Genomic DNA, 16,288 nt, shown 5'->3' on the forward strand with positions numbered 1-16,288 from the left:
GCAAATTCCCTCTCTTATTATTTATATATATTGAAGGCACTAAATAAATTTTTGTAGATAATTATAGAACTACATAGGTGTTGCCAAAACATTCTCAAACCAAGGAGAAAGTTATATTGACATAACACATTGCTTGGATTAATACATTATTAATGTTCTCTTGGTGACAGTTCTTTCGTAAAAGGATTTCTACACGTACATTCAAAGTTGTGTTTGTAGCACTAATGTACTTAATACTAATAGTAAAATAATATTTTATATTTTGCATTTCTTAATTGGAATAAAAGTTGAACAATCATCTAGAAGATTAACTAAATAGTAAAATTTCATATTGTTAAACAAATACATTTTGATTGAATGGACTAAGATTCATTGAATATCTTTCTGCTTTTTCTAAATCTTATACATTTTAGTTATTAATATAGTTGTATCTCATTTATGAACTTGACTTGGTATTAGACCGTAGAAAAATAGAACCAAAAAAAATGTTAAATTATGACGACAAGAGGGAAGAAGAACTATCTACATCTTAAGAAAAACATTGGTCAAGGCATTTGGATTAATCACATGAGTGATACTGAGGGTACAAGTTAGCAAAAAATTGCATCCTCAATATGTGAATAAATTGCTCATGACAAAATTATTGTTTGAAGCATTGTTATAAACTAGGTGTTTTACAAAGTAGTTTTGGCCTCCTTGGACTATATGTGTGATCATATGTTTTGGAAGTGAAAATTCTAATGAGAGCATGCAAACTTGACATTTATGGGCATTTAATTTGTTGTATGTTGAGAAAATATATGTTCTATGTGTGCCCCCAAACATTTCTCCCTAGATTATTTCTTTTTAACACTTGCAAGGTTGATTGGCCTAATTGATAATCTCCCATCATCTTTATGTGTCAGTTGTGAAGAGAGACAAATGCTAGCAAATGCACCCCATTCTCATCTTTGTTGATGTCATTTATTGAATCTTTACTCACAACCCTCAATATTCTAGTTATATTTCACATTGCCTTCCCACACTATTTATAGCTTATGCACTTCTATTGGATAAAATAATCATTGTCCCTCTTTTTGCTACCACAACAAATAATCTTGCATTCTTCATAACTACCCAAAAGTTGAAACAATAGCTTTAAGCTCTTAAGTCACATACAGAGAAAGTGGTCAAAATTTAATGTACCATTTCGGAGCTTAGTGTGCACAAAGTTAGCTAAAATGGTTACTCATACCCTTCCCCTTGAGTTGCCTAATACTTTGAAACTTGAGTCTAGCAAAACAATCAATCTCAAGTGTTTTATCTATTACAAGGTGTGCGCCCTTGGTATCCTTGTGTTATGTAGCGTGGTGCTCGAGTTTGTGGCATTGCTTAACTGCCTCCCATGAATTCATTAAATCTCGCAATTGCATCTAACATTAACAAAAAGTTGCAAGCCAACTTCTCATTTGTTGAATTGATGCAAATCACCCCAAGTTGTGAAGAAATTTACAATGGTGCGTTATCCCAACAAGTCAATGTTAACCTCACACATATAAACCACTTAATAAGAGTTGTTTAACTAATGCATATAAACCTTATGTTACATACAAGGTGTTAAAATAAAATAAAAATTATTCTACATATCAATAACTCAATAGAACTCAAGTCAAAGAGGAACATGTCAACATTATATGACAAACCTATAACAAATCCCCTTATGATTGATCAAGATCTTTGAGAAACAAATTAATACAATCATCCTCTCCTAAAAAAGCAAACAAATTTCGAAGTAGAAAATAAAGATCAATTCGATCATATATTATAAATGCCTTGTAAATTAGACATGAATTCAAACCTCAATGTTTGTAAAGTAAACCAACAAAAGAAAATTTAAAAAAGGAGGTTTCAAATAAATAAATCTTATCAAATTTCAATTTAAAGAATATCAAACTACTACAAATATAATCAAAATTAATCATATCATAAGCACACTAAAATAACTTCTATAGATAAGTAAGGGATAATTTTTACAAGTCAAATTATGATTTTACTATCAAGATTCAACTATATAGTTTTCAAGCCGAAACTCATTGACCCATGTTTAATGACAAGTGATTCACGAAAGCCCATCTTTATGAGGATGAATGGTACACTTACACCCATCTCTCATTGCTTCACTTTTGTAAACATCAAATGAAATGGGTTCTTGTGAACTACTACTCATGAAACATGGATCAATGAATTTGACTTAGAAAACTACACATTTAAAAAAATTTATCAATCAATTATATCAATTAGAAACTTAAGACCTCAAAAATCCCGGTTACTTCTAAGTTGATTGAGTGGGCTTGTAATAGTAGCTACCCTCTTCACTGGTGAGGAAACACCAAGAGACGTTATCAATTCACCTATTTACTATCTAACATTTTCAAACAACACCAAGTATATTTCTGTGTAGACTAATGGAAAGATCCCATGGAAGGGACTCCTCTTCTTTTCATGCTCCTCGTGGATCTCCTCTCCTAAAAATTTCTTGCTTGAAGTTTGGCGCGGCTACTTTTCAGAAAACGAATTCTAGCTAGTTTTAGATGCTGGAAGCTGGGCAATTGCAGTTGTTGCTCAAAGTTTGGAAGAAAGTTCTGTGACCAATGGTCATTTACTTGAATCGTTAGAATTATTTATTTGTAAATTGCTACACATAACCCTGATAACTTGTGACGCAAGTGAAAAAATTGTTTTAAAATTGTAAAAATACACCGCACAAATTTCTAAAGATCAGTTTTAGCAATGCCTACTAACAGAAGGCCCCATGCAGCTCTGGTTCCATGGAGTTGCTCGATTAAATTTGCTGCCTAACTTTTACGAGCAATTATTCCTTCTAAAAATATTATATAAATACAAAAGATAAATTTGATGTCTCGTCTGAAAATGGTGGAGCTGTTATAGTTTAAGGATTGGGATTTAATTGCAAATAAATAGGAAGGACTAAAATAATGCAGCCACTGCTTAATGAAACTTGTATTATATGGCTGCACAGATTTCCTTCCCGATTTTTTTAATAGTTCCTTCCCTTTTAAATAGTTCCTTCCCTCCTTTTTAAATATTAGATGAACAAGCAGATGGAATCGCATTACAAGAGAAACGTGTACTACCTCTTTCATGGGACCACCACGTAAAATCCAAAACCTACCTCTAGGCCAGGTTAACCAGGGTAACCTTGGCAACCTCAGCAAACAACAGGTAAAAAGTTACATTTAAAAACAAACTTTTGGAATAGAGACATTTCGGTTTCCCTTGAAATATTTACAGAGGAACAATTAATTTAAGTATGAGGGAGGAAAAGGAAACTTTCTTGACTGATATATCCGATATAAACACACATCAAATCATTTGTTACCAAGCTCAAAATGACAAAATAAAAAACAAAACAGATAGATTGTCAATTTGCATATTGACCAAAAAAACCAAGTTAGATTGTATTACGGCATTCTTATTCAGATTCTGATTAACATGTATACTGATTGTGTACTGCTGAAACTCAAATTTAGCCAACGCCTATTAGCTGCCCATGGTCAAGCTCTGTTTCTTGATCTCCAACAGGATAGCATCTGATCTCCATGAGAAACTACCTCACCAATAGCAATAGTAAGAGCCCAACAATTTCACATCTCCTTGCGCAGCAAGAGAGACTGCCCTACCAATTACGTATAGTTAAGATATATTCTGAAAACTAATGTTTAAGAAGTTAGATGGAGGCTAAAAAATCTTAAATGCTCTCCCTCAGTAATAAACTAGAAAAACTGTTGAATTACTTCTGTTAACGCATCAAAGCCAATTCAAAAAATATACGATAATCGACATTGGAAAGCCTAACATTTTCCTCCAATTTGTATTGAAATAATATAAAAGCACATACAGTGAAGCTAATGCTCCCCAAAATATATACAATGACAAGGCCATTATCATGAGATAATAAACACTGCTTAGTTTGTGACTTGTTTGCCAAAATACATTTCAAGTCTATTCATGAAAAGAATATCAATATTTCATCTTGTGCCACACCAAATAGTAATCTCTGTAAAAGAAATGGTAGATAATAAGATTGCTCCATGACATATGAAACACACTCGTGAGATTGGCCAAAGTCTAAAAATGCTTTCTCTCCATGGGAAAGGTCAAAAAACAAAATAAGACAATGTGTTTCCTTATCATATGTATCATCATGTCAAATAACATTGTTTCTCCTATCTGCATCCTTTTTTCAACTATCACCATTACTTTACCAGGCACCAAAAACAAATTTGAACTTTTTGAGTCTCAACTCATGTCAAATCAAATAATGGAATGAGGATACCATTTGTAGTTATTAATAAGTATTTTACTATTTATATAAATACTTAATAACAAAACTACTAAATGCACATCATACGGAATGATAGCACGAGTTGAAGCTATAGAATGCACTCATATGCTACCTTATTCTAAGTATTATATAATTGATCTCAACTGGTGAGAAATTGTAATAAGAAAAACGATAGGCTATTATGGATTTACATTCCTACAATCTTGAACACAGAACAAAACTGAAAATAAGTTACTCTCGATCTCTATTCCCAGAGAATTGCAAAGAGCATAAGAGAATATGCATGTCTCTAAGAAGGAAATATTGAATATCCACAAAAATTCCCTAGAATACACATTCTTCATCCCAAGCATATTTTGAAAACAAAAAAGGGCAGGTTTCTCAAAACCTGAAACAAGTCATGTTTTTATCCAAAGAAATATATATGAAAACGCATATGCTACAAAATTTAATATCTAATTGGCCATAATCCAATTTTCATAGATGAAAAAGCATATGCTACAAAATTTAATATCTAATTGGCCATAATCCAATTTTCATACATGAAAAAGCATATGCTACAAAATTCATTATCTAATTGACCACTAATCCAATTGGCAAGTTCCATTCTAGAGAAAAATTCAAATAATGTTCAAATCTAAAGTTTAGATCCTAAGCACAATTTGTCAATCCTACTTTTCAACTCATTACAAGTTAAAACATTTTCAACAATTTTACATGATTCTTTCATACCAGGATGAAACATGTTACAGTCGTGTTTGCCAAGAGCCCTCTGATATTGCTCGGGAAGAAACTTGGGGACCACTGGATCTGCCATAAAATGCTGTCATAAAGGGATGGTACAAATTGGACAGCTCAAGGCTCAACACTGATCAAAGATTTTGAAAAAAAAAATGATTACAATAATTGTATAAAAATTAAATGCCTACATCAACACTTAAACATAAGAACAATATCAAAAACTCCTAAGTGCCAAGGCCAATATCAATGAGATGTGAATCTCTATTAAGCTAACTAGTCTAAGGAGATCTAACCTAAGATTTCGTACACTTAACATACATGGTCTCAAAAACAATGCCACAAAAAAATGGCTTTGGACAATGCCTGCAAACTCTTCCCTTGAAGCTATCACCTGCAAAGACATGGGCTGGCACTACAAAAAAAAAAAACATTCTGAAGATGAAAATATGAAAGTACAATACTAGTTTCTATAATATTGTTTTTATGATTATCTCTAGCTTAGAAAAATGCTGCAATTTGAGAAACGAGATCCACAAACAGAGATGAACTGGACTAATCTTCCCTTACCATACCCTGTTACCAACATGCCCACAGCACCACAAACAAGCATTTGGAGGTTTTATGAGTTTCCATAGCTGGAAGGACCATGTGTGTCCCCATAGCCTCCAGAGTACATTCCTCCACTGGCTCCAACAGGAGGTCCATAGCCACTGCCTCCTTGAACATAACCACCATCACTTCTGCTAACATAACCAGTCTCACCAGTTGCATACCCATACCCAGCAGCAGCTCCAGTAGGCTGTCCTGCAGGAGCAGCTGAACCCCAAGAACCTGCTCCTGTTGCTGCATAACCTGGAGAACCACCACCAGTCCCCCAGCCAGTTCTAGCACCTACAACAGCATTTCCATATGGAGCAGGCACAGCTGCAGCAGCATAGCCAGCAGTTCCAGAACCATATGGGGCGCTACCAGGTGCTGTGCTAAAACCAGCTCCATAAGATCCTGCTGTACCAGCAGCATAACCTGCAGCAGCCCCATATACAGGTGCTGCACCATACCCACCATTCATGTTTGCCCCATATCCAGGGGTGCTTCCATACCCAGTTGGGCCATAAGCAGGTGCTGCACCATAAGGAGAATACCCACTGCTTGCCAGAGGTGGGCGCACTCCATAAGCCCCAACTGGACTTGGACCATAACCTTGCATATATGGCCCACCATAACTGGTTCCACGTCCAGCAGGACCTCTTGTATTTCCTGAAGACATCTCCTTCGGAATGGCCCGCTTCACCTCCACTGTCTTTTCCTTGAGTTCATGGAAGGTCTGTTGAAGAACCTTATCCACTGCATCCTCTGAATCATAAGTAATGAACCCAAAACCTCGATGCCTTTGAGTAGTGTGGTCATACATTACAACTACATCTGTTATATTACCAAACTGCTCAAAATACTTTCTGAAGTCATCCTCAGTAACAGTTGGAGCTAATCCACCCACAAAAATCTTCTTAGTTCTAGGGCCTGCCGTATTGCTGGTCCTCTGTGCAGTCTGTTGTTCATCCCTTGGCACAACCTTTTTGGCCTCAACCTATGCACAAGCAAACTAGTTAAGCAAGGCACTATAAGATAGGTAACAAGAAAATGATTTTTAACCATTCAAACTAAGACTCATGGAAGGGAACTACTTGCAAAGGCGCCAGAAATGGGAAGTGGAAACCTTTTGAAGATCAAGTAGATGGCGTCCCAAAGATATTTACAAGAGAGATTTTGATAAGACCTTGCAATATTTACAGTGGCTGCTTTCCTAATCCCAATGGAAAGCAATAAATTTTTAAGTACATGCATCTACCGAGGTAGATAGATAACCTTAAGTACTTCAAAGAACCACTTGTCTAAGGAAGAATATCATACGATCAAATAATGGACTCCCAGAGGCTTTCAAAGCCTATTTGCATGAATGCCCACACTCCAATAGACATTGTTTTTACATAACTCACATAGCACAAATTGTTAGTCAAATATCCATTCCATTGTCTCTTCACATTATAATACCTTAAATACTGAAAACCATTCATAAATGGGATTATTATGACAAGATTTCAATATTAAAATTTTGATAAGAACACAAAAATTTGATACAGATTAATTAAAGATGTGAAACCGAAAAACTTCATTATTGTAGAAACATCCATTATAATGAAACAGAAAACTGGGAAACTTTCGTCTTGGATTTGTACATAAAAGATCCCAACAATGGAATACTTTACAAAAAAGGACAAGAAAAGCAGCAGAAGATATCAAACCAACCTCATTTATGTGATTTAAGCTTAAATAAAATTAGATAAATTCAATACAGAGATTTTCAGACACCAAAACTCCAACAGCATATGCATATCAATGTAAAGCTGCTGATTTTCTTGATCTAGGAGGACTGAGGATTTTTGTTGTTGACAAGTGAAAAATAATTTGAAACCTCTGAAGACACATCGAGGTATGTATACACATCGAGGTATGTATAACCAAAGCTTATATCCGTGAAAGCTTGATGTATTTCTAGACCTGAAAAATATTCTTACTATTTTAAAAAGTCCATTATTTCTAGACATGAATATTAACGTGTGACCATTATTTTAAAAAGTACCAGCAAGTCAAGTTTGATGACATGAATATTAACGTGTGACCATTATTTTAAAAAGTACCAGCAAGTCAAGTATGATAACAATAATTTAAATGTACGACCGACGAGGATTTACCAATGAATGCACATTTGCAACCCCATGCAGAGAAGCCTACGACATAATCAATAAATACAGCCCAAACCCAAATAGATGAGTTTACCAGGCATGTGACTGCAGAACCAGAGCCACATACACCTACACTAGATGATTTGCTACAATAATTCTCAAAAGTCAACAACTGACATTCTGGGATATGAAAACTATGCATGAATCTTTCTTCTGCGATTTTTTTGACAGAGTTAAAGAAATTATACTTCTAGTTCTAGGATGCAAAAAAACGTCAACAATTTGATTAGAGAAATTTTTGAAAGCTCGAAAACTGGCACCTAAGAACCTTGACGAAATTTTGTTGTTAGAATAAGCTAAGCAATTACAGCTTATAAGAGTAGCCTTCGTAAGGCACGGTGTATAATTAGAGCGTAAGAACTACAACACACCATATTAGGAGCTCTACAGAATCCCTTTAGTCTACCCGTGGGGTTCAAACCTTACCATCTTCCCCAAGGGGAACTTTGAAATCAGTTCGCATAGGTAATCTTTAGCATTCAAAACTTCTTTTAAAAAAAATAAAATTAAAGAGTCTCTGAACAGGCCCTAATTATTTGAACTTAAGTGAAAAAATCTTTTGCATTTGGCTTAAAAGTGGCTTACAATCTTAAATTCAATGTCAATAAAAAAGTCAAGTACACACAGGGTAGCTCAAATTGAGGAGAGAAATCAATTTCTCAACTCACAGCGCACGAAAAACAAAATAGAAGAAGGGCACAACAATGCCAGGAAAGGCAATAGAAGACTTACATTTCTACCATCAATGGTATGTTTCTCCTGAATAACGCGATCTGCAACAGAGGGATCAGCAAAAACAACAAAACCAAAGCCCCTTGCTCGTCTGGTAGTCCTGTCTTTCATTATCACCACGTCCACCACTTCCCCATATGCACCGAAATACTCTTTCAGCCTCTCTTCCGTCGTATCCCACGATATCCCCCCTACAAATATCTTACCATGATCGGAATCCATCTCCCCTGAGCTCAGAAAAACACTTAAATGTTCCCCAGCACGGCCGTGTTTCGAAGGCAACACACAAAAAGAAACCCTGGTTAAACCCTTACAGCAATATGGAGTACAAAAGGGGCATTCTAGGGCTGGGTATGACCAGAATACAATTCATGGAGATTGAAAAGAATGAAAATAGAGAGATCTGGTAAGAATAAACTACAAAACTAAACAGTGATTCCTAAAATTTACGTCTACTACCGCCTTTCTTCACAGGAAAGGCGTCCACAGCTTGACAGGAAGCGGGAGGGAAGTAGTTCATCTCTCTCCTGCCCTATGTAGTGTGTATAGAATTCTCCATGGGAGAGTAGATCCAACGGCGGAGAATCTCTTTTCGCCACTTTGATCGGACCGTTCGCAAATGAAATAAGATTCACCCATGGTAAAAAACAAAATGACTTGGAACTCCTCTGCAAGCGAAGTTTTCACTCGCAGCAGCTGCTTCAATTTGACAGTTTACCGTGCCCGTCGAGAAAAAAAATGTGCGGTACTTTTTTCCCTTTGCTATTGCACTGCATATGCACAGTTGACTTTATTTTATGTATATTTTTTTCTTCTATATGCGGGAATAGGATGGTGTATACAAGAAAATCTTTTGTTTAATGATTATGAAAGTAGGGAATGTGTAGATTCATTTCATGATGTTTCAAATTAATGGTGAAATTGTATGTTCATGTTAATTTTTATTTAGTTATTTTTTTATTTTATTTTTGTCTATTTTAAGATAATGATATAATATAATTATTATTGATAAATGATGTATTTTTGTAATGATTTTCTGATTTATTATAGTGGGGTTCAGTTGATGGGGTGTCACGTTTCCAAAGAGAACTTAGACAATTTTATTATCACCCAATCTAAAGTTGGGTTTATGTTCTATTTTTTATATATTCTTGTTTATGTAATTTTGTGAATTTGATCTTAGTCTACCTTTTTTTTTTTTTTTTTTTTTTTCCTAAACATTTACATTTGTTGCACCCCTCTTGCAACAAAATCTTAGAATTTAAAAATAACATAAATAAATGCACATAGTTAATTTTGATGTTTAAAAGATAGTTATTTGTTGTTTTAACCATGACTTTTGAACTGTACTTCAAAATCACAACTTATTATCTATGTTGGAAATGAAATGAGATATCTAAACTCGGTTGCTCTTGAATTTCGACCCATGCACATAATATAATACCTCATTCCTACAAATCTAACCCCTAAAATTTCTAAATTCAAATTCAAATTTGACCAACTCATACCCATTTCACTAGTCATATCTAAGAAAGATTTGCCTCATACAAAGCATTTTTTTTTGTTGAAGTTATCCTTAGAATTTTGTGATGTATTTTGTATGACGTCTAAAAAAGATTCATCAACCTGTTCTAATTTTTAAGGTTTCATATACAAAAACAAGGGACTTTTATGGAATAATAAGATACTGGTTAAAAGCCACATACCCACCTTGTGCAATGTCCCCAATTTTAGCCTTTAGGCTAATAGGCATTATAAGGAGAAAATAATTAAATTAATTTCTTATAAAGTCATTAAAATAAATTATTTCTTAAAAAGTGACTTTATATTTAATTAATTTAACTAAAAGTGACTAAAGTATAAATATAAAATAATAATTAATTGTCACTTAATAATAATAAATAATAAAGTGTACCTACCCTCTTCTAGAAGGAACCTCATGATGGGTTATGAAAAGGATAAATAGAATAGGATGATGGATAACCAAGGAGATTGGAGATTGATTTGGTTATGATGACATGATTGATGTGTGGTGTTGGTTGAATCTCCAAGAACGCAAACCTTCAACAAATTAAGGAAGGGCTGGAAGAAACCCTGGCTTCTTCTTGGGAGTGAGAAATACTCAGTTTTCCATATTGTGCATAAGGAGAATTTACTTCAGATCTCAGTTGTGTTTCAGATTTGGAGAGATCATTTGGTTGAATGCATATTCTTGAGCAACACTAGACAGCGATGGTTCTTTGGCATTGAGGCGACATTTATTAAGGAATTTTGGAGGCTAATTGAAGCTATGATTGCACTATCATCAAAAGTTGCAGACCCCGATTCCTATGTTTTCATTCGCATCTCATCATAAGTGCATCGATTTTGAGTTCTATTGGTACCAAAATTCATTGGAGACCTAGGCAATATTTTTGAGACCATTTATTGGAGGATTGGGACTCTATTTTATTTCATTGGAGAGGTCAAACCTTGGTAGGTCTGCCACCCCTATACTCCATCGATTTCCACCATATGATGCTTGTGATTGCTTAAAGATCTTCCAAGGAGAAAGGCGATGTCATTGGTGAGGGATCCAATCAATTTGGAGGCGATTTGAAGAACATTAGAATGCAGTTACAGTGACATCACTAAGTCATCCACTTACAAAAGTCATGGCTGCACCACATATGGCACGATTTGACAATTGGTAGACTTGTTGACAACCAATATAGCTTCCTACATCACTACAGTATACCAGGTTCTTATTATCAAATGTCCTTTGCATTTTAGTTGATTGTAAGAGTTTGTAACAGTCACATGTCTTCAGACAAATCTGAAAGTGTCCATGCATTGTTGTAAATCGGCTAATAAAGTAAAGCTTATTTTGACTCATGAATAAATAACTACAAGGCTATTCTTCATGTTGTCATTGTCTTAACATGTTTGCCAACTATTTGTATAAATGTCAATCTGTTGTTATCATTAATTCATGGACTCTATTCTATGACATTGGTCATATTCTAGGAGGGTAATGTTGCATGGTCATCCTATATCATTTATATTATGTTTTAAAGCCCTATTTTTGTTAAAACAAGGATTTCGGTGTCTATTGAAGTCTGAAGTATTCTTAACCAGTCATATGCCAAGTGTTTCACGAATTTATCATAGGGGATAAATCCGAAAAATTCTGAGACACGCATCAGTACACCACATAAATTGAAAAAAGTCAAATTGTTAGCAAATATCTCTTGTATTTTCAGTCATATTGGTACAGGGGATATTATAGTGGTATCAGAGCGGTTTCCTAACATCCTGTTGGGGAAGTACAAAGGGGAAGATGGCTTTTGACAAATCTACTATTGATTTGATAAGGGATTTGCAAGCTTTGATGAATGATCCGGAAACAAAACAAGGATTTCTAAGAAGGTTTGGGAAATCAAAAAGGGAAGAAATTTCTCAACCTACAAGTGATAATGGGAAAAAATTCAAACAAGAGCATACTATAAGCAGGAATGAAATGAGAAGACAAGGTTTATGCTTCTCTTGTAGAGGTCTGTGGGAGTTGAACCACAAATGTATGGACGAGAGGATGGTTAAAGAGGATGAAGTCTTGGTTGAGTCTATTGATGACACTATAGATAAGTATGATGAAGCTCCTAATTTACTGTTTTATGACAACAAACTTCCTTTAGAGAATGATGGTGGTTTAAGTGCAGAAAATGTTGTGGAAGAAGCTTTGAAGGTTAGCATGCAAGATATAAGTGTCAAACATGAAGAATGCATGAAGAATATGAGCCACATCAGTTCTGATTTTCATGACAACAGTAAGGTTTTGTTGCATCGGCATGAGATAATAATTACTACACATGAGATTGATGGTTCTATGGTGTTGTCAAGTGAAGATACTCAAGAATTGGGTATTACAGTTGAGCTGGAAGGGGTGAAGTTAAATCATGAGCATTCTAATTTTTTATATCACACTTGGGTAGATGTTGACCCTCTTCTTAGTGGAGCAGCCACTAGAGTTTTGACTACAACTGATGGGGGAGACACTTTGCAATGGCATGATATCATCACGGATTTGTTTGAGGACAACAACATTATGTTTTATACTTCTCACGAAGTTACAGACCTTACACATGGAAGAATTGGTGAAGATGAATCTACAAGTAAAGAGGATGAAGCTTGCATTGAAGAGGTTCTTGGAAAGGGTGAATATGGTACTCAATGGTGTGACGATTATTCTGATTTTTATCACAGCAATCATACTTTATTTCAGCATGAGGTAACCACATTGTCATATGGAGATTTCGAAGGCAAAGACAAACAAGTTGAAATCAGCCCTTATTTTCTATGCATGAACAACAGCAATATGTCTTCACTTTCTCATAATATAGCAACCTTTAATTGTGGAAAAGGGAGTACTATGGTTAGTACACATGATGCAAGTAGAGGACATGAAAATTTTGAAGATGCATCTCTTTTTGGGATTAGTTCCAGGCACTTTGGAGCAGTTGATATGCAGCAGTCCCAAAGGTTGATTGATGGATGGCTAGAAAAGGCAAAGCAAGCCAATATGTTGGCTCAACAAACAAAGCTTCATCTTCAACACATTTATGATAGGCAAGGTTTGATTAACTCTAAAAAATTTGAAGGTGATGATGGATTTTGTGATGACACTTATAATGGATCAACTACTCAAGAGTTGTATCCCTCTTTAGATTCATATGAGATGCCAGCTATCTACTTATTGATTGGTGATTTAATTTTCCTTGATTCTGCATGGGTTAGTGGTTGTCCTATTTTTTTGTCCAAAGCACTTTCAGATTTGGCATGGTCTACATCAGCTATTCAGTGGCACGAAGGTCTGCGACAACATACCTATTTGATGTGTAATTAGTATGAGATGGATTCCTTTGATTTACAATGGTATGATGGCATCTATGACATCATTCATGTTGCTAATCTAAGTTATCATAGCAATGTTGGGAGGCTATTTGTGTTGTATCATTGGCATGTGGGAGTTCATTTCTACATTTCCTTGATGGTCAGTCTTCATGGATGGGAGATTCGTGATGATTTGAGGAGTCATTTCATCTTCATCACATGTGATAGGATTGATGGATTGGTTTGGGATCCATGTATTATCAGGGCTGAGGCTTTCACTCATGTGACACATAATGAGGTGTTCGAAATGATTCAGCAAATACAGTTGATGTTACAAGAGCTTTGGCATGTTGATAGGGACATTACACAGTTTTTCATTTGGGGTCCAAGTGGCATAATCCTTTAGGATGTTTTTGTTGAGCAATGGAGATTGCATGGGGACAAGCAATTTCAGGAGGGGCAGATTGTAATGTCCCCAATTTTAGCCTTTAGGATAATAGGCATTATGAGGAGAACTTAATTAAATTAATTTCTTATAAAGTCATTAAAATAAATTATTTATTAAAAAGTGACTTTATATTTAATTAATTTAATTAATTTAATTAAAAGAGACTAAAGTATAAATATAAAATAATAATTAATAGTCACTTAATAACAATAAATAATAAAGTGTACCTACCCTCTTCTAAAAGGAACCTCATGATGGGTTATGAAAAGGATAAATAGAAGAGGGTGATGGATGACCAAGGATATTGGAGATTTATTTGGTTATGATGACATGACTAATGTGTGGTGTTGGTTTAATCTACAAGAACGCAAACCTTTAGCAAATTAAGGAAGGGTTGGACGAAACCCTGGCTTCTTCTTAGGAGTGAGAAATACTCAGTTTTCCATATTGAGCATAAGGAGACTTTACTTCAGATCTTAGTTGTGTTTTAGATTTTCAAATTTGGAGAGATCATTTGGTTGAATTCATATTCTTGAGCAAGACTAGACAGCGATAGTTCTTTGCCATTGAGGCGACATTTATTAAGGAATTTTGGAGGCTAATTGGAGCTATGATTGCACTGTCATCAAAAGTTGCAGACCCCAGTTCCCATGTTTTCATTCGCATCTCATCATAACTGCATCGATTTTGAGTTCTATTGGTACCAAAATTCATTGGAGACCTAGGCGATATTTTTGAGACCATTTATTGGAGGATTGGGACTCTATTTTATTTCCTTGGAGAGGTCGAACCTTGGTAGGTCTGCCACCTCTATACTCCATCGATTTCCACCATATGATGCTTGTGATTGCTTAAAGATCTTCCAAGGAGAAAGGCGATGTCATTGGTGAGGGATCTAATCAGTTTGGAGGCAATTTGAAGAACATTAGAATGTAGTTACAGTGACATCACTGAGTCATCCACTTACAAAAGTCATGGCGGCACCACATATGGCACGATTTGACAGTTGGTAGACTTGTTGACAGCCAATATAGCTTCCTACATCACTACAGTATACCAGGTTCTTATTATCAAATGTCCTTTGCATTTTAGTTGATTGTAAGAGTTTGTAACAATCACATGTCTTCAGACAAATCTGAAAGTGTCCATGCATTGTTGTAAATCGGCTAATAAAGTAAAGCCTATTTTGACTCATGAATAAATAACTACAAGGCTACTCTTCATGTTGTCATTGTCTTAACATGTTTGCCAACTATTTGTATAAATGTCAGTCTGTTGCTATCATTAATTCATGGACTCTATTCTATGACATTGGTCATATTCTAGGAGGGTAATGTTGCATGGTCATCCTATATCATTTATATTATGTTTTAAAGCCCTATTTTTGTTAAAACAAGGATTTCGGTGTCTATTGAAGTCTGAAGTATTCTTAACCAGTCATATGCCAAGTGTTTCACGAATTTATCATAGGGGATAAATCTGAAAATTCTAAGACACGCATTAGCACACCACATAAATTGAAAAAAGTCAGATTGTTAGCAAATATCTCTTGTATTTTCAATCTGGTATAGGCGATATTACAATAGTATCAGAGCGGTTTCCTGACATCTTGTTGCAGAAGTACAAAGGGGAAGATGGCTTTTGACAAATCTACTATTGATTTGATAAGGGATTTGCAAGCTTTGATGAATGATCTATTAACAAAACAGGGATTTCTAAGAAGGTTTGGGAAATCGAAAAGGGAGGAAATTTCTCAACCTACAAGTGATAATGGGAAAACATTCAAACAAGAGCATACTATGAGCAGGAATGAAATGAGAAGACAAGGTCTATGCTTCTCTTGTAGAGGTACGTGGGAGCTGAATCACAAATGTATGGATGAGAGGATGGTTAAAGAGGATGAAGTCTTGGTTGAGTCTATTGATGGCACTATAGATAAGTATGATGAAGCTCCTAATTTACTATTTTATGACAGCAAACTTCCTTTAGAGAATGACGGTGATTTAAGTGCACAAAATGTTGTGGAAGAAGCTTTGAAGGTTGGCACGCAAGATATAAGTGTCAAACATGAAGAATGCATGAAGAATATGAGCCACATCAGTTCTGATTTTCATGACAACAGTAAGGTTTTGTTGCATCAGCATGAGATAATAATTACTACACATGAGATTGATGGTTCTATAGTGTTGTCAAGTGAAGATACTCAAGAATTGGGTATTACGGTTGAGCTGGAAGGGATGAAGTTAAATCATGAGCATTCTGATTTTTTATATCACACATGGGTAGATGTTGACCCTCTTCTTAGTGGAGCAGCCACTAGATTTTTGACTACAACTGATGGGGGAGACACTT

At 35.2% G+C, this 16,288-nt stretch overlaps 1 protein-coding gene across 7 annotated transcripts; it reads right to left on the bottom strand.

Annotated features, from left to right (window-relative positions):
* Positions 1-3,400: 3,400 nt before the first annotated feature.
* LOC131047911 (heterogeneous nuclear ribonucleoprotein 1) lies at positions 3,401-9,162 on the bottom strand. 7 transcript variants are annotated; one of them, XR_009106314.2, is made up of 4 exons: positions 8,620-9,162; positions 5,654-6,671; positions 5,405-5,498; positions 4,915-5,155 (listed from the first exon to the last, which is right to left on the bottom strand). XR_009106314.2 is itself a non-coding variant. In XM_057981728.2 (2 exons), exons 1-2 carry the CDS (start codon positions 8,839-8,841, stop codon positions 5,706-5,708), a joined length of 1,188 nt encoding a protein of 395 aa, XP_057837711.1. In that variant the 5' UTR covers positions 8,842-9,160; the 3' UTR covers positions 4,915-5,705. The 7 variants fall into 7 exon arrangements, 1 of the variants encoding a protein (XP_057837711.1); XR_009106311.2 differs by having other exon boundaries at positions 4,915-5,213; XR_009106315.2 differs by lacking the exons at positions 4,915-5,155; positions 5,405-5,498 and adding an exon at positions 3,401-3,671.
* Between the last annotated feature and the right edge of the window lie 7,126 nt (positions 9,163-16,288).

Source organism: Cryptomeria japonica, chromosome 3, assembly GCF_030272615.1.
Source record: "Cryptomeria japonica chromosome 3, Sugi_1.0, whole genome shotgun sequence".
Lineage (NCBI taxonomy): Eukaryota > Viridiplantae > Streptophyta > Pinopsida > Cupressales > Cupressaceae > Cryptomeria > Cryptomeria japonica.

Bases quoted from the DNA above. Each gene is read 5' to 3' on its own strand.
- LOC131047911 (XM_057981728.2), bottom strand. From the start codon at position 8,841: ATGGATTCCGATCATGGTAAGATATTTGTAGGGGGGATATCGTGGGAT. The intron at 6,672-8,619 runs GTAAGTCTTCTA...GCTTGTGCATAG, and splicing joins ATACCATTGATGGTAGAAAT to GTTGAGGCCAAAAAGGTTGT.